We start from the raw sequence: 25,534 nt of genomic DNA, 5'->3' as shown, positions 1-25,534 counted from the left end.
CTCGCGCATGCGCACATACAAATCCCATGGATCTGCTTTAAATCACTCAGAAGACAACGCAGGCGGAGTAGAACGCAGCACATCTACGCATCCTTCCATTTCTTAAATTAGCCACTTTAAGCTTCGAGATACCGCCCCCAATTTCAGTGTCGGTACGGAGCCGCCAGGCCGGGACAGAGACGGAGAGAGAGCCCTCGGCCATGGAAGCGCTCGGACCCGGTAAGTGCTGAAAATAACCCGAGTGACAGCGTAGTGTGGGCCGATGCGCTGCCTCACCAGGGCCCGCGGCGGCGCGCTGTTTAGGCCTCGACAGAAAAAAATGAAAACAATCACCCAGTCAACCCGCGTCCGCTTGTCAAAACCGCCCTAATGGCATGAACCTGTTGATAATTAAACCTTACACCGGTTAACGGGCATGTGTGTTGCTAACAAATGCGTGTGTATCACCGTATGAGCGTTAAATGGTTGGCAGTATGTTTATCGAGCCCAGTGCGGAAGACGTACGGCATTGTGTGCTGGTGGGGATTTAACCACACGCATTTTCCTTCCGTGTCTTCTCTTCATACGTCTGTTACTATACGATACGATCTCTAAAAACAGGACATTTTTGGGGTATTTTCGTTTGTTTGTGAGTCAACACGTCCCTGTCAGGAATTTAAAGATGTGTTTATATATGTGTCGCTCGAGCATGAAAACAAACAGAATGCTCGCGCGCTGTTTGATTGAATTGCGCGCTGGTGTGTTGTTCATTGTTGGCGCATTGTTAGATACCCATGTGCATTTGTTTATACTCGAATGCTGATCATGCCGAAACACAATGGTTGACTCGACTCTACGCGCCTTTGTCACAACAATCGACCGTGCCTGTCGTTTTCATTGTGAGAATAAACTCGGTGACCTTTGAAAGAAGGGGTTTAGCATTGAACTTCATGATATGCTTGTTTCCGTGTCCATGTTAAGGAATTGTCAGTTCAGTTTGCACTTTCTCCTCTCTATCTAACTAAATCTGTGTTAGTCCTGGCGCAAACTGGGATTTGGCACAATCACGTGCATGTGTTGTTTGTCATGTCTCTTGCATGCGTAGCGGACCACTGTTAATGCATCAGTGCTTTTGAAAACATTTAACAACTCCTCAATGCATCGAGTTATTTTTCAATAAACTTGCAGGTCTTCTGACTTCTTTATGATTCAAGCACCTGTAAACGCACGTGAAAACCTTCAAAACAGTCAGACTTTATGAAATTTTCTTAACAAAGAATTGCTAATTAAGAAACAATGCAAAATGTTATGCTGCATCCTGTAATATTGTTAGAACTGTTTATGTTTATGTCTAGATAAACACATTGCCTCACACATGCACAGAATCAATCCATGGCAAAGAACTGTCTTTAAAGTGTTTGCGAGATCACAGTTTATTTGTAAAATTACGCATTTGCATAATTTTGAGCTCTAGCTCATTGTATCTGGCTGTGTCACCTTTATAATTCATACAGGTGGTGAAAGTGTATTAGTCATTAGAACAGACACATGCACAATGTTGTTAATAAGTACTGATAAATCATCTGAATCAAGAGCAAAGAGTCTTTGCTTTGCTGGGTGACTGAAGCCTCCTACAGATCTGAGAATAGATTTATTAATTGTCTTGTGTGTGACTGCATGTGCCAGCATCTGGGTAATCCAGGTGACATGGGACTTTGTGCCATTACTGAGTCATCGCTTGGATCCAGCTGCCCCTCACTTTAATCCTATAGTGCCATTTAGCCGGTAGAGCTCATAGCTTGACACATTTAGCTTGTGCCCCCCCCCTCCCCCCATATATTACATGCGTGATTGCTGTGACTATATGATGTAATTATTTACATAAAGTAAATTATGATTTTTTTTATTTAAACCCCTCTTTATGTTTCTATCCACATAAAACAATTAAAAAGAAAATGCTTTTCTTTATGAATAATAAAATATCCTGATGTCTGATCAATTCATTTCCATGAGTGTGTATTAAATATAAGTAAATATTGTAATGAATTACAGCTATTTCTTGTTTATTACAGCCAATGTTAAGATTGTTTGAACTGTAAACATACAGGAAATGGTAATGTTATCTATTCCAGACATACCCTTACTTCAAATCAATGCTGGGACATCAGTTTGATGTTCTGCCCCAGAGAGAAAAGCAATCTAGTGCCTGTTTGTTCAGGGCTTACTTTACTCATAATGTAATAGAAAGCATTAGGATACCACAGGAAGTCCAGACTCAATAATGAGTGCCGTTCGACACTGATTCTGAACTGAAGGTAATAGCTGCCCACTTTCAGTTTTCCGTCTGGCGTTTGAGTCTGACACCCCATCTTGGTGTGAAGCGTAACAGCTGAGTGGCCTATATTTAGAGCCCTCTCTGTTTTTGATGAACCAGCATAAATTATGCTGGTTTCACCCATCTTCTATAACCGAGCTCTTTTAGTGCTATGGATGTCTATGATCAGACCATATGAAGAAAATGTTTATAGGAGAGGGAAGCTGTGTTTTAGGCACAGGAGAGCGGTTCAGAGGCTACCAATTGTTCTTCTTGCTGCTTGGTGTGCTAACTGGAGCGTGTAGGTCTGCGAGGGGCCTAGACCCCTGCAAAACCACTCGGCGATCTGATAAAGTTTGGCAAAGGGGTGCATCAACTCACTCTGGTGGGCCCCAGTATCATCCCCCTATGCAATCCCTCGACTTTGCTTTATGGAATAAGATTGAAATTCTTACACACTGTTTCCTGCATCGACATTTGTCCTAAAGAGAGTTCACCCCAAAATGAAAATTCCGTCATCATTTACTCACCCTCTTAACATTTCAATTCAAACCTGTATGACTTTCTTTCTTCTCCATAATAGAAAAGAAATATTTTGAAAAATGTTGGTAAAAGAAAACCGTTGGTCCCCATTGACTTGCGTTGGTTTTTTTGTCCATACAATAGAAGTCAATGGGGACCAGTGGTTTTTGGTTACCAGCATTTTTCAAAATATCACCTTGTTCTGCAGAAGAAAGAAAGTCATACAGGGTTGAAATGACAAGAGGGTGAGTAAATGATGACAGAATTTTCATTTTGGGGTGAACTATCACTTTAAGGGCCAGTGCAAAAAAGGGAATAAAGCTGTTTATTGCAAAAAAATGCAAAGACAATATATTATATTGCATTGTTTTTATCGGTTTAACAAAAAAATCATATTAAAAACAAAATGCAACTGGTGTACTTTGATACACCAGTTGCATACACTTCGATAGTCACTCTTATCAGTCCTTTTTACGCTATCGTTTACGTTTTATCAGTCTAGCAAAATTATTTATAAAAAAAAAACTTTGCGTTTACTACGTGGTTTACATTGTAAGAGAAAAGGGAGCTATTTTCTCAAATGCCATTTTGTGGGTAGTGCCAGCTTAATTTGCAGTTACCCCCTTCCCCCCACATGACCCTGTTGCTGGTTGACTGCAATGGACACGCGGCCCTTTGTCTGGACAACTTGTGTGGGGTGGATTGGGGGCAGATGCGCAACATTAATGATTGGCCGTTATTGTTCCTTCCATGTCGTCTTTATCCCGTTGGCAGGTTGAAGGTCAAGGACCTTAGATGTCAAGGCGGTTAAGTTGTTGATATCTGTTTTATCGTTTCTTAGATCTCTTAGTGCTGCTCAGACATTGAGTGATGGAACAAAGTGTTGACACTTGAATGTGTTTGGTTTTTTTTTTAGGCCCGCCTGCCCCTACCTCCCTTTTCCAGCCACCACGCCGGCCCGGCTTGGGTACGGTGGGGAAGCCGATTCGCCTGCTGGCCAATCACTTCCAGGTGCAGATCCCCAAGATCGATGTCTACCATTATGACATCGACATCAAGCCTGAAAAGCGACCCCGCAGGGTCAACAGGTGAGTGTGTTGAAGAAACGTTCAAGCAGACTGGACTTGAAATTTTGTTCGTAAAATGATTAGGAGCACTCAGGCTCTATACTAAATTTTCATTGTAATGACTATGTGCATTTTGGTAAAACTGTTTGCTATTTTGGGGCGTTTTATTTTACAGAGAGGTGGTGGACACAATGGTCAGACATTTTAAGATGCAGATCTTTGGCGACCGGCAGCCTGGTTATGATGGCAAGAGGAACATGTACACGGCTCATCCGCTGCCCATCGGAAGAGACAGGGTAAGGAAAGCACTATTCAATGTGTGATGTCACTGAATTGTTTTTCTGTATGTAATTAGTTTTGTGTCCTTGGTGTCTGATTCAGGTGGATCTGGAGGTGACGTTGCCAGGTGAAGGGAAAGATCAGACCTTCAAGGTGTCTCTGCAGTGGGTTTCAGTGGTCAGTCTGCAGATGCTCCTGGAAGCTCTGTCCGGTCACCTGAACGAGGTTCCAGAGGATTCTGTACAGGCGCTGGATGTCATCACTCGCCACCTGCCCTCCATGCGGTAAATCTCTACAGTCCTTTTTGCCCCAATTGAAAATTATTTATAGTGAATATATTTTTTAAGGCTTAATTTAGTAGATGCTGCTTGGCTACAACTACCATTCAAACTTTGAATAATCATGCACATTTCTAGCACTAATATTTGTTTCCAGACAAATGAAAGATGTTATCTCTCATGCATTAAATGGCCTACTGAAAACTATTGCTAGAAAAAAACGAGTACTGACATAATTTGGTTTTTTGATCCAGGTACACTCCAGTGGGTCGCTCCTTCTTCTCTCCACCAGAGGGCTACTATCACCCGCTGGGGGGTGGAAGGGAGGTGTGGTTCGGGTTCCATCAGTCCGTCCGTCCAGCGATGTGGAACATGATGCTCAACATTGATGGTATGAGCTTTTGTCTGTAGAAATCTCTTCCTTCTATATGTATCTCTACTGCAAGAGTCATGTTCTCACAATGCATAATATTTGCACTTTACAGTGTCAGCCACAGCCTTTTACCGAGCCCAGCCCGTCATCGAGTTTATGTGTGAGGTTCTAGACATCCAGAACATCAACGAGCAAACCAAGCCCCTTACAGATTCACAACGTGTCAAGTTCACCAAGGAGATCCGAGGTGAGGGGGTCAATCAAGAAGCTGTAATAATTTATATTTGCACAAATTGACTATTATTAGATTGTGTGTTGCGTCGCAATAAAACTTAAGACTGCTTTATTGAGCTTCAGTAAAACTGCTAAATCGTTTTTTGTTGTTGTTGTGTGAGCAGGACTGAAAGTTGAGGTCACACATTGTGGTCAGATGAAGAGGAAGTACCGTGTGTGCAATGTCACGCGTCGCCCAGCCAGCCATCAGACGTTAGTGCATTGTTCAATTTAAAGCCTTTGCCAAACGTGCAGGGCTTTTCTCATTCTAAAGAGCCTTTCTCTTCTAAATGCTGTTAAAATGAATTCTTATACACCCACCAATTAATGCAATTCTTCTGCCCGTTCCGCTAGATTTCCTTTGCAGCTCGAGAATGGTCAAGCTATGGAGTGTACAGTCGCCCAGTATTTCAAACAAAAGTACAGCCTGCAGCTCAAATACCCCCACCTGCCCTGCCTCCAGGTGGGGCAGGAACAGAAGCACACCTACCTGCCCCTTGAAGTAAGAGCCGTCATAAAGAGTTTCCCCAGACGCATATGTTTACAGTTGCATACAAAATTGCATTTGACTCTACAATGACTGTCTTTCCTGTGTAAAGGTTTGCAACATAGTTGCAGGACAGCGCTGTATAAAGAAACTAACAGATAATCAGACTTCAACCATGATCAAAGCCACGGCCCGCTCAGCCCCAGACCGACAGGAAGAGATCAGCAGACTGGTGAGTTCTAGAAAGTGTTACTGTGCCAAAATGTTTTATTTCTCTCTTTTAAAGTTGTGTAATCTCTGGTTTGGTGTTGTGTGATGATTTGAGCTGTGGAATTTGTACTGGCGTATTCAAAACAAAGGGCAATGTAACAGGAAACAACAGGATTTAATGAAATCTAATGGGGCGGTTTCCCGGACAGGGTTTAAACCTAGTCCCAGACTAACTTAAATGTTAGAGGTGTCTTGATCAAAAACAACTTGTACTGGCATATCTTAAAATATATCAGTGAGATTGTTTTGTCTCAAGATGCACACCAGTAATGTTTTTTTGTAAAGTATGTTTTGAAAAAAGACTTAAATATCCTGATTTATCTAAGGCCTAGGCCTGTTTTAAGGTAATCCCTGTCTGGGAAACCACTCTAACAAGTTTTGACCATACATCCCTTAAACATCCCTTTTTTTCCAAACTCGCTCCTGCAAAATGAGTGACATCCTAGTTGCTAGGAAACGGCTGCTACATGTATGAAAAACAAACATAAAATACAGAACATTATAAATCAAGTGTATGATTAAATTTTGAATTGTAACCTAAAAGCTAACTAACTAAAGCTCCTATAAACCCTTACAGGTCAAAAGCAACAGCATGGTGGGGGGGCCCGACCCTTACCTGAAAGAGTTAGGCATTGTGGTGCACAATGATATGACAGAGGTGACTGGGCGGGTCCTCCCAGCGCCCATGCTCCAGTATGGGGGCCGGGTGAGTACAGACACTGGGAGGGACTGTAGCAGGGTGAGTACTGGGGCTCGGGTGCAGGGTGAGTACGGGTGGGCCGGGATCAATGGCATGTGTGTATGGGGGGTGTGCTTGTGTGTTTTGTGGGGTGAATGGCCTAACCAAGGGAATAATGATCAGACTCCGTCGGTCTAGTGGTTTTAGCATTCTAATTGGTGATTGGACCATTGTGAATGTGGGTGTCGTGGACTGTTGTTTAGTCCTTGAGGCTACAACATTCCCTAAAGTAATATTAGGAGATATTTAACTTAAAGTGATAGTTCACCCAAAAATGAAAATTGTCATGAATTACTCACCCTCAAGTTGTTCCAAATGTGGTTAAAGAAAGATATTTGAAAGAATGTAGCAACTGAGATTTCTGGGTCACCATTGTAGAATGAATTATTGTATCATTTGATTTTGTTCTGTTGAACAAAAAGAAAATATTTTTTGAGAATTTAGGAAAACAAACAGTTCTGGGGCACCTTTGACAACCATTTTAATGGTAAATGGTGCCCCAGAAATCTCAGTTGCTAACATTCTTGCAAATATTTCTGTGTTCAACAGAACAAAGGAATGTATACAGGTTTGGAACAACTTGAGGTTGAGTAATTTATGAATCCCTTTACAATTTTACTACGTTGGTCAAATTCACCCACTAGTAGAGTCTTATCCTCATTCCCGTGAAGTAATTCTTTGCACACTGAACATTTTTTCTTCACCTGATGTGTGACATTGTACTGAATTTGTGTACTGGATAAATGTACACAAATGTTTTAAATGTACTGGAACTGAACTGATTGTTGGGAGTAACTAATTTCTTCTTGCTTGCCTGTCATATGTGCTTTTAATATGCAATGTTTATCACCTACTGTTAGTTGTTTTGAACCACTCCAGGCTTCAGGCCTTATGACCTTCAGTTTAAATATCAAACTGGTTAATAAAAACAGAATTATGAGAAAGCATGCGTGTTTCTGTGGAAACCCAATCATTTGGCAGTTGGCACAATGTTTTATTTTTAGTGCAGAATTTCAATCACTTACAGTAATGTAGAATTATGTGACTGTCACTTAAGGTTACATCATCCCATAAGCCCTGAACACTGGAGCGGTTCTGTTCTGTATTATAATCATGCATTTCTTTCTTTAACAAAGGTTGTTACTGCATTAATTTACACACTACTTTAGCTTTACACTTAACTGTAATTTTTCTTAGCTCTCTACAGTATATTGTATTTTAACTAAGCTTAACCAATGGGAAAGTTAAAGTGGCTCTTTTCTCTGCATCTTCTGCTTTGTGCCATTAGCCCCAGGCCTGCCAGAGATGGGCTGGGTTTAGTGGTTGTAGAGTTCAGCTAGGTGTGAGGGGTGTTGTTGCGTAATGTGTGTGCTCGTGATTAGACCGAGGGGTTCACTAAGAGTGTAGGGACTCTCTCCCCAGAACAAGACCGTGGCCACGCCCAACCAGGGTGTCTGGGACATGAGGGGAAAGCAGTTTTATGCAGGCATCGAGATCAAGGTGTGGGCCGTGGCCTGCTTCGCCCCTCAGAAACAATGCAGAGAGGACCTTCTCAAGTGAGTGCAGGGTGTTTTAATGCATTGTTTTACATCAAATTAATTTAATGAAAAGTGATGGGGATTCTCTGCATGTTTTGCAGGAGTTTCACTGACCAGCTTCGCAAGATCTCCAAGGATGCAGGGATGCCTATCCAAGGCCAGCCCTGCTTCTGCAAGTACGCCCAGGGGGCAGACAGCGTGGAGCCGATGTTCAAACATCTGAAGATGTCTTACGTGGGTCTACAGCTCATTGTGGTCATTTTGCCTGGGAAAACGCCTGTTTATGGTAAACAGATCCCGTGTGCTTGTGGTTTGATCCAGCAAAGGTTTTGAGAATGAGCTTTATTGTTCTTTTGTGTTTCTTCAGCCGAGGTCAAACGTGTGGGAGATACTCTGCTGGGAATGGCCACACAGTGCGTGCAGGTGAAGAATGTGGTGAAGACTTCCCCTCAGACCTTGTCCAATCTCTGCCTCAAGATCAACGCCAAACTGGGAGGCATCAACAACGTACTGGTGCCACATCAGAGGTAAGTTCTATGTTGCCTGTATGGACCATTGAATGGTACTAAGAAACATGTCCTCTTTCGTTCAGGAGTTTCATCAAAGCCCACATATTTTCTATTGCGATTTTATAATCCAAATGTAAATTATGACCAAACAAAGCTTGCATATTCTGTCCATTTTTGGTTCACTCAAAGAAAATTACCTTGTCACCTAGCAACGATCATAGGCAGTTATAAAAAGTGGAGTGTTTTTATGCAGACAAACTGAATTTGTCAAACTAGAAATGCCCTAAACCAGTGGTTCTCAAACGGTGGTACTTGAAGAGACCCCGGTGGTATGTGACACGATAGAAAACTATATATTAATTTACATTTCGTGTTTTAAATACAATTTCAAATGTTTAATACATCATTGATACATTTAGCCTATGTGCAATTTTAAAATAGTTGTGTGAATTATTGTTGGTTTATCATTGGTCGATGTAACTCAGGCTCATGACGGGCAGCTCAAACACAGAGCGGGAGCAGCAGACAGGCGCTTGCGTGTTCCTCTCTCTCTTCCGACCAGCTGCATGCAAATTAAGTTTCTTTTGTATTTTTGCACATGAACTGCTGTTTAAAGCTGTTGTTATTGCTGTAAAGTGCTAATTCAACACGCGTCTGCACCTATTCGAGGTTAAATCGATGAAGCGTGCATTGCGGTGTATTTTTGACGCGTCGCTTTGACAAGAGCCGCTGCAGTAAGCCTCTGTTTGTTATATACAGCTGCTCTCTTGATGTTTAAGTATACGTATATTTATTTATCTAATGTGTTAAATATTCGTTCCACATTGTTTGTCTTTAATATCAGTTTGTAGTCTTTCTGCAAGTCCCCACAAAGTCAATAAATCCCCCATCATTTACAGAGCCCTGTTTACTGTGCACTACAGAAAAGTGTTTTGTGTCCACTATTACTGCTGACTATGTTTAGTTTGAAAACAGCTGGTAAATAAAAAAGTGTTTTTCTTATTAATAATACATTAGAATCGGAGGACGAGGTGTAAAGATAAAGATTCACAGCTCTACTATTAATTTGAGTGTTTATGCATGTGATTTTCTATGGCGGTCATTAGGTGGTACTTGGAACAACTAATTTTAGCTAGCTTTAGTACTTGATCTGAAAAGTTTGAAACAATTAAGCTTCCATTGTGCTCCCTCATGTTTGTGTTCCTTCAACCAGGCCCTCCGTGTTCCAGCAGCCAGTCATCTTCTTGGGCGCCGATGTCACTCACCCGCCGGCTGGCGATGGGAAGAAGCCATCCATCGCAGCTGTGGTGGGAAGCATGGATGGACACCCCAGCCGATACTGTGCCACCGTGCGAGTGCAGACCTCACGCCAGGACCTGTCACAGGAACAGCTCTTCAGCCAGGAGGTCATCCAAGACCTCACCAACATGGTGCGAGAGCTGCTCATTCAGTTCTACAAGTCGACTCGCTTCAAGCCCACACGAATCATCTATTACCGTGGAGGAGTGTCTGAGGGACAGATGAAGCAGGCGAGTTAGCAGATTTGGAACTGTGAAGTGCTGATTTGTATACGATTGGGCTTATATAAATTAATGCTGCTGGTGTTTGTGCAGGTCGCATGGCCGGAGCTGATAGCCATCAGGAAAGCATGCATCAGTCTAGAGGAGGACTATAGACCAGGAATCACCTATATCGTAGTGCAAAAACGGCACCACACTCGACTCTTTTGCTCTGACAAAGCTGAGCGGGTGAGTTATCAAGAGGGCTTGAAGTCGGCTAACAAGCTTTACATTCTCAACATTGCAATTTTTTTGGAAAACAATGTATCCAAATCTCATTCTACCCCTACAGGTGGGAAAGAGTGGCAATGTCCCAGCTGGCACTACAGTGGACAGCACCATCACACACCCCTCAGAATTTGACTTCTACCTGTGCAGCCATGCTGGTATCCAGGTGAGTCAGACCTCTTTTTACCTGCATGTGTAGAAATTGCCATAGACCTGAATGGATAAACAAGTGGGTTTCTTGACCCCCGCAGGGCACAAGCCGTCCCTCTCACTATCACGTCTTGTGGGATGACAACTGTTTCACGGCTGACGAACTACAGCTCTTGACCTACCAGCTGTGCCACACCTATGTGCGGTGCACCCGCTCCGTCTCCATCCCCGCACCAGCCTACTATGCTCGGCTTGTGGCATTCCGTGCCCGCTACCATTTAGTGGACAAAGACCATGACAGGTTTGAAACATGTTTATGTATGAGTCTGTTGTTGTTAAAGTTTGTTTTTCTGACTCTTGTGTCGATTTAAACCAGTGAGTTTGTGTAAATTTAAAAGCCATTTCATCATGGGGATGGGGACCAGCCAGGTGTATAAAAAGAGTGCACATAACTCTCACTGAAGCAAAAAGTCAAATTGCTTTAAAAACATGACCTGGTAATTCTTGTGGTGTAAATCAATGTTAATGCTTTCCGCTTCTGTCGTCTTGTTCTCTTTAGTGCTGAGGGCAGTCATGTGTCAGGACAGAGTAATGGCCGAGACCCTCTGGCCCTGGCTAAGGCGGTCCAGATTCACTATGATACCCAGCACACCATGTACTTTGCCTGATGTCAACCAACAGGAGACACACCTTTACACTCCCTCTACAATCTCTCTCCTCTCTTCTTTGTTCTCGCCGTCACGTCTTCATCTGCAGCAAAGCAGCCCTGAAGCCAGGGGGCCATACGTGAGTCCAGTTGTATTCGGCCTCGGAAGAACCAACCTCTACCAGCAGTCCTGCACTGAGAGGCCTCTGGCCTCCAATGCACAAAAAGTCAAATTGAGCCATTTTAACTTTCATTTTGTTGATTTTGAATGTCTTTTTAATTTGTGAGATACACTGAGTGTGAGCAAACCTGCGCCATTGGTCAGGGCAGCTCTGGCTCTCTCAGCTAAGCTGGACTCTGTCTACTTTTACCTCAAGCCGCCATTGGCTGAATCTTGTCAAATGTCTTTTGGGGTGGGGCGGGGCTTGCATGTAGTAGGGGGTGGGGTTGACTTTAAGATTTGGATTTGTTTGTTTTTTCCTCCTTTTTGTGATCGTATTTGAACTTTCCTCTCAGTCTTTACAAACGAGGTGACCTGGGTGTAAATATGCCCATAACCTGTTCCCGTTGTGTGTGCGTGCGTGCGCGTGTGCGTGCGTGTGTGTGTGCGTGCGTGCGTGTGTATGTGTGTGTGTGTGTGTGTGTGTATGTATGTATGCATGCATTTGTGTGTTTGTGTGTGTGGATTCATGTCTCATGGCAAGCCACTGACTTTTAAAGGGAAATCTAGGCGCAAACTGCTGTAAATGCCTCTTTTATATTAACACACACATAGATATATAAAATATATAAACTATTTACAACTCTATAAGCATATTCCATGATTTCACAGGCTTTCATAAGCTGATGGTTTTGTGTAGCAGTGATATTACCCATGGTCTCCTCTCTGGCCGATGGGACCTGGGCAAACAGGACCGTACATGTGCCATTCTGCCTGTGGCAGATCTGGAAACACGTACGTCTATTTTGGATGGTTATTTTACAGGGTTGAAAGGTTATGGCCATTGCACAGTCATGGACGCGGCAACGCCGTCTGATAGGCTAGGCTCGCAACATACAGCACTCTCTCTACTTTTATGCATTTATACATAAGATTCAAATCAGATTTGTAAGAGTTTAATATAAACGTTTTTTTGTGTTAAACTTTAACAGTTTGTTAGAGTAGATCATCGTTCTTCTCGTCGTTCATGTTGATATTGATCGTTCGTCTGATCTGTTCTGTAAGTGATCCAGGAGTCAATGTGGTCGTAGGTGGAGAGGTTTTTTTTTAATATACAGCTTCGTTTCTTGTAGCTTTGTGGCCATGATAATGAGGGCCCAAATTGTTTAGGTTTGTCCTCTTGATGTTTTTTATGTGTTGAGAATTGATCAAAGTTTTTAGCGAATTCTTTACGAAGTAAAATATGGGTCAGATTGGTGGCAGGAGAAAGAGGGGTGACAAATCGGAACTTTTGCAGGGGGGGATATCGGCAGAATTTTACACTTAAAAGTGTGTTTAATACTTGTGTGTGTGTGTGTGTGTGTGTGTGTGTGTGTATGAACTTGAATCTATAATATAAATCCGAGGAACCATTTCTCTTTGTGTATAAAAGATAGGACACCATACATTTTATGACGCAAGCATAAGCACTGCCTTTGGAATGAACGGCTGTGCCCGGTTGACTGATACTGGGCAGCTGAGGGTCTCCGGCGTGCACGCCTCGGCAGGCGGGCAGCTCTGCAAAAACCCTTTTGTAATAAACCATCCGTAAAGCAGTAGGTTTGCTATGAATGAGTTTGGGCAGCAGCCTGTCGCTGGCGTGGATGCTGGCACCACGAAAGAGAAAGTGGGCAAGGGCATCACATGCAATAAATTGGATTCAAATGTTTAAAATGCTTAATAGGTTACTTTGATGTCACATCTTCCAGAGAATATCGCGTTCGAGTGTAGTGTACGTGTCTTTTCTTGGCTAAATTGTTACATGGCATTAATTCAAGTTTCCAGTCATGATATCATTGCAAAGCAATATAACCCAAAAGTTCGAACATTTAAAAGCTGTAATACTTTTTCGTCGACGTGGCTGTTGGTTGGATTCCTATTGCTGTTTGTGTTTATGTACTTATTTTGCTTGTATCAATCAATGGGAATGTGCATATGGTGGACTAGCTCTTTAGCTCTGTGGATTTTCAAACTTAGACTGTGCTCGCCTGCATGCCAGAGTATTGTTCTAATCTCTCAGAAAATATTTATTCTGAAACAGGAGAGGTTTTTTCTATTTGTACATTGATTCAGTGAGACTGTTTTTAGTAGCGATGTTGTCTGGTCTCTTACAAGATTTTCAGATTCCTCCACAAACGTCAGTAACTCGATGAGGAACACACGTGGGTGTTGAAGGGGTGAAGACGCCAGTCTTCGGGGGCTCCGACCCAAGCGAGGTACCTTCTTCAATCACAGGGCCCTTCTGAAGACTGACCTTCTCACCCCTTCTTTACTTCATCTGACTGATGAAGTACCATGTCATCTGCTGTTTCGTTCTGGCTCTGCTCTCGGGCTCTCCAGTGCCGTGGCACCTCCACACATGCACTTCCTCTCCGCATGTGGTGGGCCCCCAAGGGTTCACTGCACAAGAATTACCTCTTTTTACCTTTTTTTAACCATTCTCTCTGGCCCAATTAATAGAGAGCATGAGTTTTTTTTATTCCTATTTGATATATATGGCTTTGTTAATTGACAAATGTGTATTGTAATTTAATTTTTATTTTGTTTCTCTTACTGGTGTGTAGCTTTTTTTGTGCTGTTCTATTCTCGTGTTCTGAGCTGTGTGACTTGTCCGATAGCAATAGTGGGCACTTTCTTTGACCTGCTGGGAAGGGCTCCTGTAGCTTCTCCTGTCCGGGTGCCCCATGAGTTGCTGTATTGCTTTGTGACATTTTTAAAAAATCTCCCCTTTTTTTAGCCTGCAGGGAATATTTGTGTTATCGTGCAAATTAATAAATCGGTATTTTATGCCTATAACACACAGCTCTGTGTCATGTCATTTATTGCATAAATAAATAAAATCTACAGACTTACTGCCAAAGCTATCGTTTTTAATAATTTTATATTTTATTGTTGTGGTTTAAAGGGACAGTTTACCCAAAAATAAAAATCCTGTAATTTACTCACCCTCTTGTCATTTCTAAACTTGTATAACTTTCTTCTGCAGAACACAAAGAAGATATTTTGAAAAATGTCGGTAATCAAAAGTGGAACCCATTGACTTGCATTGGTTTTGTGTCCATACAATAGAGGTGAATGGGTACTGTCGTTGTTCAGTTACCAACGTTTTTCCAAAATCTTTTGTGTTCTGCAGAACAAAGCAAGTCATACCCTCTTGTCATATCAAACCTGTGAGTAAATTGACAGAATTTTCATTTTTGGGTGAACTATCTGTTTAAATATTGTTTGGACATTGATGCCACTGCTACAAAAAGATGAGATGTTGTTTTGCCACTAGATGGCAACACTCCCAAAGGTCTACAAGTTAACAACTTTGTGTTCAGAAGTAGCACCAACCAGCTGCAATAGTTTTTTTTGGTTTTCATTAAACAAGTAATATCCTACAAGTGTAGTTTTAATTGAAATAAAGCATGAGTTTGATTCTGGAGTAAAATAGAAATGACTTGTGTATTTAAAATTTGATCATTTGAAAACCACCAAAATATCTGAGGTTACTTGTTGATAACGCATCATAAGGCTTTAAACTTTACTGTTCAAATGCCATTTTCTGATACAGTTGTGTAGAGATTCTATGTACCATCAGTCTGCCCTCTCTTTTGTGCCCCTTCTGTCATTTCCTCTGTCCTGTCGTCATGACCACTGTTGCCATGGAGAAGCAGCAACAAAAGGAAACATAATCCAGATATCTTGCCCCGTAATATTTAATTCATAAGCATAGACACCAACGTCTGTAGGTTATAAAGCGGGGTAACGTATCTTTTTTTAAATAAGGACATTGAAAACTTGTCTCTTTTCCATGTTTTTAATTAAATATGCATTTATATTAAAAAACTTCAAAGAACACATTGTGTTAAATCACCTTTAATCATCCTGCAAAGTAACATAATATTGCTGTAAGCAGATCATTTGTACCGCACACATCAAAGCCCTTACAAGGACAGTTCACCCCAAAAATGAAAATTCACAGGTTTTAAACAACATGATGTTGAGTAAATGACACAATTATTATTTTTGGGTGAACTATCCCTTTAAAGTCACAATACCTGTGGCAAGAAATGTATTGGTGTACTGTTGCAAAGTGGAAGCGTTTTACAGTTTGTCATTCTTGCCACCCTCATACATGACCACAAAAGCAAACAGCCTTGACAAGCTTCTCTTAGAAAGCAATTTTCAGTCAAAACTAACGTGAGCGTAAGCATTTTTAGCAGCGGCTCTTTAAAAGCATTGACCATTTTTAAGCCCTATTGTTAAGGGCACCTAGATTGTTTTGTGTAAATTGACCCTCGAACAGACACCACGCTCGCCCTCCCTCCTCTCTCTCGCTCTGTCTCTCTCTATACACTGTTATTTGCTTTCTTTTCAAGATGAGACTGGCTTCGTGGGACCTTTTCTGATACAGGCCGGCACACTTGAAACACCTGTAAGTGTTTCGGCCGCCAATGGGTGATCACCGCTCTGACTGCAACTAACCAACCGCTGAAGGTTTTATTGCAGAGGAGAAGAGGAGACTGCTTTTGTCTTTGCTCAAGTGGCCTGAGGCACAGCACCCTTTTTGTGTTTCGACTGCTCTTGATTCGACCCTCCTGCAGATTTTTAACATCACGTACAGCCTAGAAGAAGACCTTGGATATCTTTCTCACCGACACCACGTGGTGTCATATCTGACAAACTTTTTTAGCGTCCTCGATGGGATTTTTAATTTAGCCGAAACTGAAATAATTACGAAGGCTGTTTACATTTGTGTTGATTTTGTCTACATTTTTTTGACGTGTTGTTTATTTGCGTCTTTGGAGGTAATCCATCTTGGACAGCCACGGCATCCATGTTACAGTATCAAATTTAATCTGGGTGACCCATTTGGGGAAGGCAACACCAACATTAGAGACGTATGTCCCAGAGATAGGAGTAGATCTTTCTTTACCAAGAAGAGAACGAGAAGCAAGCAGCTTCTGCGAATGTAGGACGAAGGTGGTGGAACTTCAGAAGTTCAGTCAGTTCCATGTGGGTGAGCTGAGACAATTGGCAGCAGTTTTCGGGATTGTTTAACTATTCATCACCTCATAGAAAGACGTGAGGAAAGTGAACGCAACAGTCTGAGGTCGCAAACAGGGACGAGCTATAATGCGGCTATACGAAACTTCGTTTTGAGAAAAGGACAAAAAAGCTTTTCCAGGAGTAAGTAGAGGTTTGGCAATCGTGCCAGCCTCTGTGAGCAGAAAAGAGGGAGACAATTATCCATAGTAGGACCTTTTCTAAGCGGAAAGGTGTCGTCGAGGTTGTGGCCCGAGGAGGCGTGGTATTCAGAGGGTGGCAGTATGGTGAACACTGGAATGCAACTGATCAGCTTTACCTGTGCCGTGACAGGCTGGATAATGGCTATAGCGGTGACCGCGTTGCCTCAGTGGAAGGTCACGGCCTTCATAGGCAGCAACATCCTCACCTCCGAGATCGTCTGGCAGGGAATCTGGATGAATTGTATCTATCAGACCACCGGCCACATGCAGTGTAAGACCTACGATTCCATGCTGGCTCTGCCGCCTGATATACAGGCGGCACGGGCTCTCATGTGCATTGCCATCTTCTTGGGCTGGTTGTCCTGCACCGTCTCTTGCTGTGGCATGAAGTGCACCACCTGCGCCGGGGACGATCGCCATGCCAAGGCCGGCATAGCTCTGTCCGGTGGGGTGCTCTTCATCCTGACGGGACTGTGCGTCCTAGTGCCCGTGTCTTGGACAGCAAACAGTGTGGTGCAGGACTTCTACAACCCCAATGTTCCTCTGCAGAACAAGCGGGAGCTGGGTCAGGCCATTTATCTGGGATGGGCGGCAGCCGTGATCCTTATGATCAGTGGGGCGGTGCTGAGCAGCACCTGCCCGCACTTTGAGAGAGAAGGGTACAGACGGGGGTACATGGGCCGTAGCTTTGCCAACTCGAGGCCTTCTGCATCCGATCCTCCCAAGCCCATCACCAACAGTTCCTTGCCTCTTAAGGAGTATGTTTAGAGGGAAATGAAAGCAGATGTTCATGATTTAAAGTGGTAAGGATGAATAGGGAGACATCTGCAGAGAAATGTAATTGGAAATGAAAATTAAAGGTGCACTCAGTAAATGTTTTTGTTTTGATGGACAGAGGCATTTTGCTCATCTGTGCCGCTTGAAGTCCAGTCAGTTCCTGTTTTCCTGCTTTTTCAGTCATTATTTATTAACTCTTTCTGTTTAGTTTTGTTGGATCGCACACACATTATGATGCATAACTTGGGCTATTACATTGTGTCTAATATGTATATTGTGTTTGTTGGTATATTCTATGGTTTGCTTGTTTATTTAGATGTTAATGTTTTGCAAAGTGCTTTAAATACTGGAATAGTCCGATAAGCTCTTAAAGCTGAAGTGTGTCAGTCTCTGCTGCTAGGATCACCAAGATAGCTGGACATCCCCTCTGTTTGGTAGAAAAAAACTCATTTCAGTGGTCCTCCCAATGTTATCTCTGTACTTTAACATAACAGAATGCACAATTCAGCTTTATAGAAAATAACCTGGTCACACTGCACGATACAGCTGGTCATGTGATCTCAACATGGTGGTCCCCAAGGTCTGACTTTATGGAGAACAAACCATTTTTTCATCTCACTTGATTGTACATCATTCTAAATATCTTAGAGAAGTATTGTTGATTCAGAGGTAAAAAAAATTAAATGTGAAAAATACTGGGTACACCTTTAATTTACGTTTGTTTTACACAAAGCTCTCTCTGTGTGTTAGTAGCACTATAGCAGTATTGCAGTGGGTCCAAGATTTTCAGAATTACTTGTTAGTCTCTTCGTATTTTGTGCTCTCATGAGAACTGTTGATTCATTTACACTCCGCTATTTATGTGAACCTTGTCTAATTTATTTTAATTTGTCCAATAGTATTGACTTCTCTCTGTTCCTTAAAATAAGTGTTTAATTGACATATCACAGCTCAGTGCTGTTGTCATTAGATGAAACCACTAACTTACTGTGTATGTTTGTGCATGATTTCTCTATTTATTGATTGAAAATGTGAGTTTTAAACCGTGTAATAAAATAAAAGTGTGACGTGACAGTTCTTTCATCTTATTTTATTTGTTTGCGTTGAATAAACACACAATCTCAAACTCTTGCACATATTGGTCACTACAGTGGACAGTATCTCTTAAACGCTTAAAGTGGACATATGAAAATCTCTTTGAAAAATTTAAAATGGTCTTGTTTTTACTCGGAGCAATAAAATACTGACTGTGGTTTTCATAGATTCATACAAGAAATTGTAAAATTAATTATTTTACATAATCAAAACCAATTCTCAGTGTGCTGAACAGTGATGCTGATATACAGTCCTTGTCATTGTCCAGGTACATCCAGGTAATGAAATGTCTCTCTTTAGGTCTCCGGTGGTCCTTTAATATTTTGTTGCCATACTAACAACAACATCATACACAAGATGCAGCGAAAGCCTACCAATCATCTCAAAGCTGAGCTTTGGAAGACATTTCCATGAAGGACACTTGACACAGTGCATCTGAAACACAAAAAATACATAAAATATTAATACAAGCGTAATGTTTGCAAAAAAAACTGGGCAATACAAACTATGAGACAAATACCTCTTTTTTAAATGTAAAATTTATATATCTATTGTTACAGGTCATCTTACAATTGCAATCACTGTGTGACACCTATAAAGTTGCATACCATACTATAAATAAACAACATACACACGAATGCAATGAGATGTGTCAACAGAATCTACAGGATTACAAACTGTTACACAATACTTCAGGCCATGTTTGCATCTGGCTCAATGTGTCGTGTGACTGTCTGTGTCTATAAACATGAATGGGAATACTTGGTCATTTTAATTGTAGTTAACTGAATATTACAGGTACATCTTTCATATGATCTGGATATTGATGCCATGCATAAGAAAAATGTTCTGTAAAGGATTATTTATGTGTATGTATGGTAGGTATACACCTATATTGTGCCCAGATCAAATCCCCCATGACAGCCGTTATTACCAGATGTAAAATTAGCCAAAATTTGTAACCTCATATGATACAGAATACAGTGGAAATACCTCCAATTCTCTCCTCTCTACTAGGTAAACGCAAAGAGTCCCATCTCTTTGGTGCGGTTTCCATTAAGGTAAGATCAGTGGGTGTCAGCATCTGCAGAAAGTTTCTTCTCTGCAGTAATCTAAGCATGAAGATGAGGAAAGTCCTGTGCTGTTTGGTGACAAGCCTTAACTGGTACATAAATACTTCAAACTTGAACGGATTCATAAACTTTACTCATAACAGGATTTGTGAATGTAGTCTATCATATAAATATACAAATGTATTGCCAATCACACGGTCTATCAACAACCTATAACAGAATGGTTTCAGAGGATACTGGAGGCGGTAATGACGATCTGCGTCTTGAAGCCACTCTAACATGTCTGCGATGGAGGGACACGTGGCTGATCTGGCGACACAACAAACAATGTCAAGTGTGTTTGTGTTTTTCTCATAGAACTGGAAAGCAGCAGACACGTGTTGACTGATGGTGTTCCTCGCTGTCTGAAGAGCATCCCTACCAATAAAGACAACATAATGGTGAATACATGTTTTAAAGAAGCATTCTTTTCGCCAATATTAAGCAGGACTTACATGTTCTCGTCTAACTTTCTCAGAACTGTATCCACAGCCAGTGAGAGTTTATAATGAAGTCGTTCTTGTAAACTAGGGAAATGAGCCAGAGGTGTGTTTGCGAGCTGCACGTTTTTCAAAGCCTTTATCTGGGTGGCGAGGTTTCCAAGAGAGCTCATCATAGAAGTACATTCAACTAACACACCTTCCCAAATACTTTTATTCACTTTTAAAACCTCAAAGCATTTATGAAGCTGTTCGTGAAACGACGCTGAAACAGGACTAGACATTTTTAAATTCCTGTTAACAGAAGCAGGTTTTACTAAAGCGCGTTAGTGCGATACGTTTATTAAAGGTATATACAAAATATCATTAGCATTGCACATGCGGTCTTATTTCTTACACGTTTATTTATTTTACAAACCATAAACTCTTTCAGTTTCCATCATATATGCACACGTGATTACAGAGACAAGCCCGATCGATGTGACTGTCTTAACACACCCACACCTACCTAACTGTGCAACCATCCGCCAATCGGCTTCTTTCTTACTGCAGCGGAAACAGCAAAACACTCAACCATTGGTCAGATTTCATTCTTCCGGTTTAGTGCGGTGTTATCTTATTGGTCAAGAGACTGCTAGGGGTTACAAGGCGGAGGTCACAACCGCTCACTGATTGGATGAGAAACACAGTAGCGTTACATTTGAAAAGAAGCTTCAACAACTGTTGGCGATCGCTGTGGTTGGGGATAGTTCGGCTGAGACAAGGGTTATTGAAGTAAAATAAATAAACAAACAAACATACAACCTTTTTTTTAACGTATGCATTTAAGGTATTTCTACAACACAAATCTAAGGTCGACTCCGATTTAAGAAAAGTTGACGCTTTTGTTTTACAGATTCATCATGGCACCGAGAAAACGGACACAGACTTCAAAAAACAAGAAAAACCCGAAGACGCGCAAACTGGAAGCTTTTCTGCTAGATTTTGACGACGAAGGTCATATATTTGCTCCTGCTGACTTGCATACCTTGATGCTTCATTTGTATTTGCGACCAGATGTTGAATGTATTCTGTGTTTGCAGTTCGCACCGTTGTTGAGAGATTGAAGGACAAGACCAACGACCTTCTGAAAGATGCAGACAACCTTTATGTGGCAGCACTGATAAAACTGCCAATGGCAGTGAGGAAGATGAACTGGATTGAATACTGCAGTAAGAATGTTTTGTAATTCCACATGTATTCTACCATGTACACTTAACTGTGATTTTTTGTGTTTTCAATTCCTGTCTAAACTTTTGTATAGCATACATTTTTATGTTAATATTATTGTTTAGCAATTTATAGAAATTAGATTTAAGGGAAATTGCTTGTTTTTCATAATTGTCAAAGTTTTCTCTTTCACAGAATAAAAGGTCAAATAAAGCATATCAAATTACATTTTACATTTAGCAGATTCTTTTATCCAAAGCGACTTACACAGAGTTCAGGGAGCAATACAGCGATATGTCATAAAGGAGCAATAATCAGAATCAGAATCAGAAGAGCTTTATTGCCAAGTGTGCTTGCACACACAAGGAATTTTCTTTGGTGTTGGAAGCTTCTAGTACAGACATTCAACACAATGACAATACAATATAATACGATTTACAGTCTAAAACATTCTAATACAATAGGTGCTAATACCAAGTTACTAGTTTCCACAAAAGCCAGAACAATGCCTGTTGAGAGAGAGCGAGACGGTTAGGTCTTTTTTAATAAATGAACATCATATTAAAAAATCTCATCCATATACTAACCTACCATTTTAATATTCTCTTCTAATGATTTGTATTTCTTGCTTTTCTCTAAGATTTGGACAAGCCAAAGTCACCAGTGGATGATTCAAAGGTAGTTCTTTTCAACATTTGTTACATTTTAATCTGTTTATTGCTTAGCATTATGTTTTTGACAAGTTGATCTTGATCGAAATCTTAACTGTGCGTGCAGGTGCCAGAGGAAGCTGCCCAGGTTGAACTTGCTATTGCTGAGAATAATGCAATTCCTTCCAAAGTTGCTTTAAAAGGTACATTGCACAGCCATCTCTTAACTTCTATAGTGTATTTGCCATCATTTGTTAAGATGCTTTTTCTCTCTTTCTATTTATGAAAAGCCAAGAACAGTGCAAATTCTGATGATGAAATCATGGCACCCCTGAAGTCTACAGTGAAGAAGGTTAGTGAGCTCAGTGATCTACATTATGCTGTTTTGATATCAGACAGCTCAAATTAAATTGATGAGTGCACATAAAAACAACCATGTCGTCATGGTTACTAGAAGGAAAACCTTTTTTATGGGTTTTTATTCTCTAGTTGAAATGTTACGAGAAATCACGATAGTCTGCTGTCTATGTACAAACCTATCTATGTCTTCTTAATCTGCAGAAGAAAGCGCCAAAGAAGGCACCTTCGACTTCCAAGAAGGCTAAAGCTCTCGCTGTCAGCACTCAGGGAAGCACCATTCGAAAGTAAGAAAGAGAAATGACTAATGGGCTAATTTCAGACTTAATTATTTTTAAATTGTACATGCCATCATTTTTAAGGTAAACAGATACCCAGAAGCTGTAAAAAAACTTATGATCTAGAGAAAACAAGACAGAAGTAAAAATATTACATGGCTCTCTGGGCTTCCTTAGCTTTGGGCACAAAAGTTATTGCAATTCAATTGGTTGCAGAAATTACACACTTTACCTGATCTTTTTAGTTATTGTTACCCCTTAAGAAGACCAATGGATTGCCTTTTCCCCCTCATAGGTCTACAAGAAAGCCTCTGGTCACCCCTGCTAGAACTTTTCTAGAGTCTTCAGTCATTGGCCCAACACCACTCATTACACCACGATTTGACTCCAGGTAAATACGGACTCTTGCCATTATGTGGCATTGATTTTAACTTCTGTCAGTACAGATTTACATTTACGTTTATATATAAAGCACTGCCGTTCTCTCTTGCAGATTGCCAAAGACTCCAGCAATCAGACTTCCACGGCATCAGGAGAAGGTGTTTAGCATGTCTGTCAATGGCTCACCCATTGCTGGGAGTGCAGAAGACATTGTCATTAGCGTCCCACTTGGAAATGGAGAGGTGAGTGTTTTTGCTTATTGTGTAAAGCATGTTGTGTGTTTATGTCACACAGGGTGAACATCTTTTATTTGTCATTACAGTGCATTCAGCTGCTGGCCAATGAGATGGACTCTGTGGATCTGAGTCAGCTAGATGAGAAAGCACTACGCAGGATAAGAAACCTGCAGGTATGTGTTGCTGTTTATTAATTCTTAATGATCACTACCTGATCATGCTTTTCTTGGTCTGAAAGCATTGTTCACCTCATTCTTTTGGGTTCTTTGAGTGTATTGAATTTAACCTGTTTTTATAAATGCCACCCTTAAAAAAGTGGCACCATAAATAGATTTTTTTCTGTTCTTCTGTCTATTTGCAGAATCGTCTCACAACTCTTTGTGGAATGTCAAAGTGAAACAACTCTGCCAGCTTTGTACAGCACGCTTTCCTTTCATTTTTCTTTATACACATTATTGTCTTTTATTAAGACCGATTTTATACGTTTTATAACATTGTAGGGGTTTTTCTTTATATTCAGTGACTTCTGAAAGCTTTTAAAGGATACATGTAAATACGATTAGTAGCAGTTTTGTATTGCACGTGATCTGTGTAGTGTGTTCTAACTTCTGTAAATATGACTTTTTAGAAAGACGAGATTACACAACCCTAAATGTTCTTTCCTGCCTGTTGCTGTGATTTGCATATGAATATGAAACCTATCATTTCGAAAATGAAAATTGCCTTTTACTCGCCATCAAACCCATCTGTTTTTCTTTTCTCTGTCAGACACAAAGTTAACACTACTTTTTTTCAATACATCAAAAGCCTGCAGTCCACAGGAATGAATTGTCAAAACATGGAAAGTATACCACTTTTCACAAGTTTGTTTTTGATATTTTCCCACATATTAGAATAATAGTGCAGATGTTAAGATTAAGTTGATTAGAAACATTTCAGTCAGGTGACACTAAACCGTTGAACTGTAGTGTATTTTGACAGCGTATAACTACTGAGTGACTGTTCCACAGTATTGTTTAACTAGATTGCCCTCTGGTGGTTGTATGGTAAAACTACGGTAAGTGAACTGATGTCAGGTGAAGAAGGTATATGAAATAAAAAAAAACATGTCTTTACAGAATATAAGCAAATCCCCAGATTCAGTCTTTCTTACTGTTGGCTTATGTCTAAACCAAGCTTGTATCTATTTACAGGCTTTATACATTTTTTATCTTGTTAATTATCACAAACCACTGCGAGATCCTGCATCTCATGAATGCTCAAGCAGACCGATCATTAGAAAGACCTCCGAGCAAAAACATTCAACTCAAGGAAGACTCTGTACTTGAGGAAATATGTAAGGTTCATTTAAGCTCATAAATGCCCCGCAATAATGATCATAAATTTAACTGAGATATTTTCTGTGCTACCAATTTTATATCTCACTAGAGGGCAGTGTGCACATATTGACGCAACACTCAAAATGCTTGGTTGTTTTAAGCCATGGCATAAACATACCAGTTGTCCCAATGGTTAGGTCATATAAGTTATAGTGAGGGAAATAATTATTTGATCCCCTGCTGATTTTGTTAGTTTGCCTGCTTACAAAGAAATGAAGGGTCTATAATTTTTATGTTTGGTTTATTTTAACTGATAGAGACAGAATATTAAAAAAACCAGGGGAAAATGTTATATAAAGGTTATACATTGATTTGCATTTCAGTCAGTGAAATAAGTATTTGATCCCCTACCAACCAGCAAGAATTCTGGCTCCACAGATTGGTTATGTGCCTATACTATACTATACTTTTTTTTTACTATATAGAAATACAAAATAACTATCAATTGCCCTTGGTCTGGAGCTCCCTGCAAGATTTCCCCAATGGGGTAAAGATGATCATGAGAACGGTTACAGATCAGCCCAGAACTACACGGAAGAAGCTTGTTAATGATTTCAAGACAGTTGGGACCACAGTTAGCAAGCAAAACATTGGTAACACGCTATGCCACAATAGATTGAAATCCTGAAGCACCCGCATTGTCCTCCTGCCAAAGAAGACCCGTCTGAAGTTTGACAATGAACATCAAAATGATTCAGAAAAGGCTTTGGCGAAAGTGCTGGCACTGCTGTGAGACCAAAATTGACTCCTGTTTTTGGAGGGAGAGAAATGCTGACTATGACCCCAAGAACACCATCCCTACAGAGAAGCACAGCGGGTACAGGGTGACTTCACCACATTGAGGGGCTGAGGGACGGGCCAGTGTACCGTAAAATCGTGGACGAGAACCTCCTCCCCTTAACTAGGTCACTGAAGATGGGTCATGGATGTGCCTTTAACACGACAAAGACCCAAAACATATTGCCAAGACAACCAA

The 25,534-nt window shown here is 41.0% G+C and overlaps 4 protein-coding genes across 10 annotated transcripts; 3 read left to right on the top strand and 1 right to left on the bottom strand.

The window, feature by feature from the left end:
* The first annotated feature begins 53 nt into the window (after positions 1 to 53).
* Positions 54 to 14,212, top strand: ago4 (argonaute RISC component 4). 4 transcript variants are annotated; one of them, XM_057354303.1, is made up of 18 exons: positions 54 to 219; positions 3,732 to 3,903; positions 4,058 to 4,178; positions 4,264 to 4,445; positions 4,694 to 4,830; positions 4,925 to 5,059; positions 5,211 to 5,298; positions 5,440 to 5,587; positions 5,685 to 5,804; positions 6,420 to 6,548; positions 8,004 to 8,137; positions 8,221 to 8,405; positions 8,487 to 8,646; positions 9,842 to 10,157; positions 10,242 to 10,376; positions 10,480 to 10,581; positions 10,667 to 10,866; positions 11,125 to 14,212. In XM_057354303.1, the coding sequence occupies exons 1-18, from the start codon at positions 201 to 203 to the stop codon at positions 11,231 to 11,233; spliced, it is 2,592 nt and encodes an 863-aa protein (XP_057210286.1). In that variant the 5' UTR covers positions 54 to 200; the 3' UTR covers positions 11,234 to 14,212. The 4 variants fall into 4 exon arrangements, with proteins under 4 accessions (XP_057210286.1, XP_057210285.1, XP_057210282.1 ...); XM_057354302.1 differs by having other exon boundaries at positions 7,989 to 8,137; XM_057354299.1 differs by having other exon boundaries at positions 6,420 to 6,581; positions 7,989 to 8,137.
* An 802-nt stretch (positions 14,213 to 15,014) lies between these two features.
* cldn35 (claudin 35) lies at positions 15,015 to 18,329 on the top strand. The gene has a single exon (XM_057355481.1). The coding sequence runs from the start codon at positions 16,726 to 16,728 to the stop codon at positions 17,410 to 17,412; it is 687 nt and encodes a 228-aa protein (XP_057211464.1). The 5' UTR covers positions 15,015 to 16,725; the 3' UTR covers positions 17,413 to 18,329.
* A 171-nt stretch (positions 18,330 to 18,500) lies between these two features.
* On the bottom strand, positions 18,501 to 20,562 carry c19h1orf109 (c19h1orf109 homolog (H. sapiens)). Its single transcript, XM_057355483.1, has 4 exons — positions 20,084 to 20,562; positions 19,827 to 20,006; positions 19,510 to 19,628; positions 18,501 to 18,951 (listed from the first exon to the last, which is right to left on the bottom strand). Exons 1-4 carry the CDS (start codon positions 20,350 to 20,352, stop codon positions 18,899 to 18,901), a joined length of 621 nt encoding a protein of 206 aa, XP_057211466.1. The 5' UTR covers positions 20,353 to 20,562; the 3' UTR covers positions 18,501 to 18,898.
* Positions 19,974 to 24,297, top strand: cdca8 (cell division cycle associated 8). 4 transcript variants are annotated; one of them, XM_057355480.1, is made up of 11 exons: positions 19,974 to 20,029; positions 20,964 to 21,064; positions 21,151 to 21,279; positions 21,918 to 21,955; positions 22,055 to 22,130; positions 22,218 to 22,279; positions 22,489 to 22,571; positions 22,858 to 22,953; positions 23,056 to 23,185; positions 23,266 to 23,352; positions 23,541 to 24,297. In XM_057355480.1, exons 2-11 carry the CDS (start codon positions 20,971 to 20,973, stop codon positions 23,574 to 23,576), a joined length of 831 nt encoding a protein of 276 aa, XP_057211463.1. In that variant the 5' UTR covers positions 19,974 to 20,029; positions 20,964 to 20,970; the 3' UTR covers positions 23,577 to 24,297. The 4 variants fall into 4 exon arrangements, with proteins under 4 accessions (XP_057211463.1, XP_057211460.1, XP_057211461.1 ...); XM_057355477.1 differs by lacking the exon at positions 19,974 to 20,029 and adding an exon at positions 20,747 to 20,842; XM_057355478.1 differs by lacking the exon at positions 19,974 to 20,029 and adding an exon at positions 20,783 to 20,884.
* Positions 24,298 to 25,534: the final 1,237 nt, after the last annotated feature.

This window comes from Triplophysa rosa, linkage group LG16 (assembly GCF_024868665.1).
Source record: "Triplophysa rosa linkage group LG16, Trosa_1v2, whole genome shotgun sequence".
NCBI lineage: Eukaryota > Metazoa > Chordata > Actinopteri > Cypriniformes > Nemacheilidae > Triplophysa > Triplophysa rosa.
Note: the sequence above shows the minus strand (reverse complement) of the source record. Positions and strands in the feature narration are given on the sequence as shown.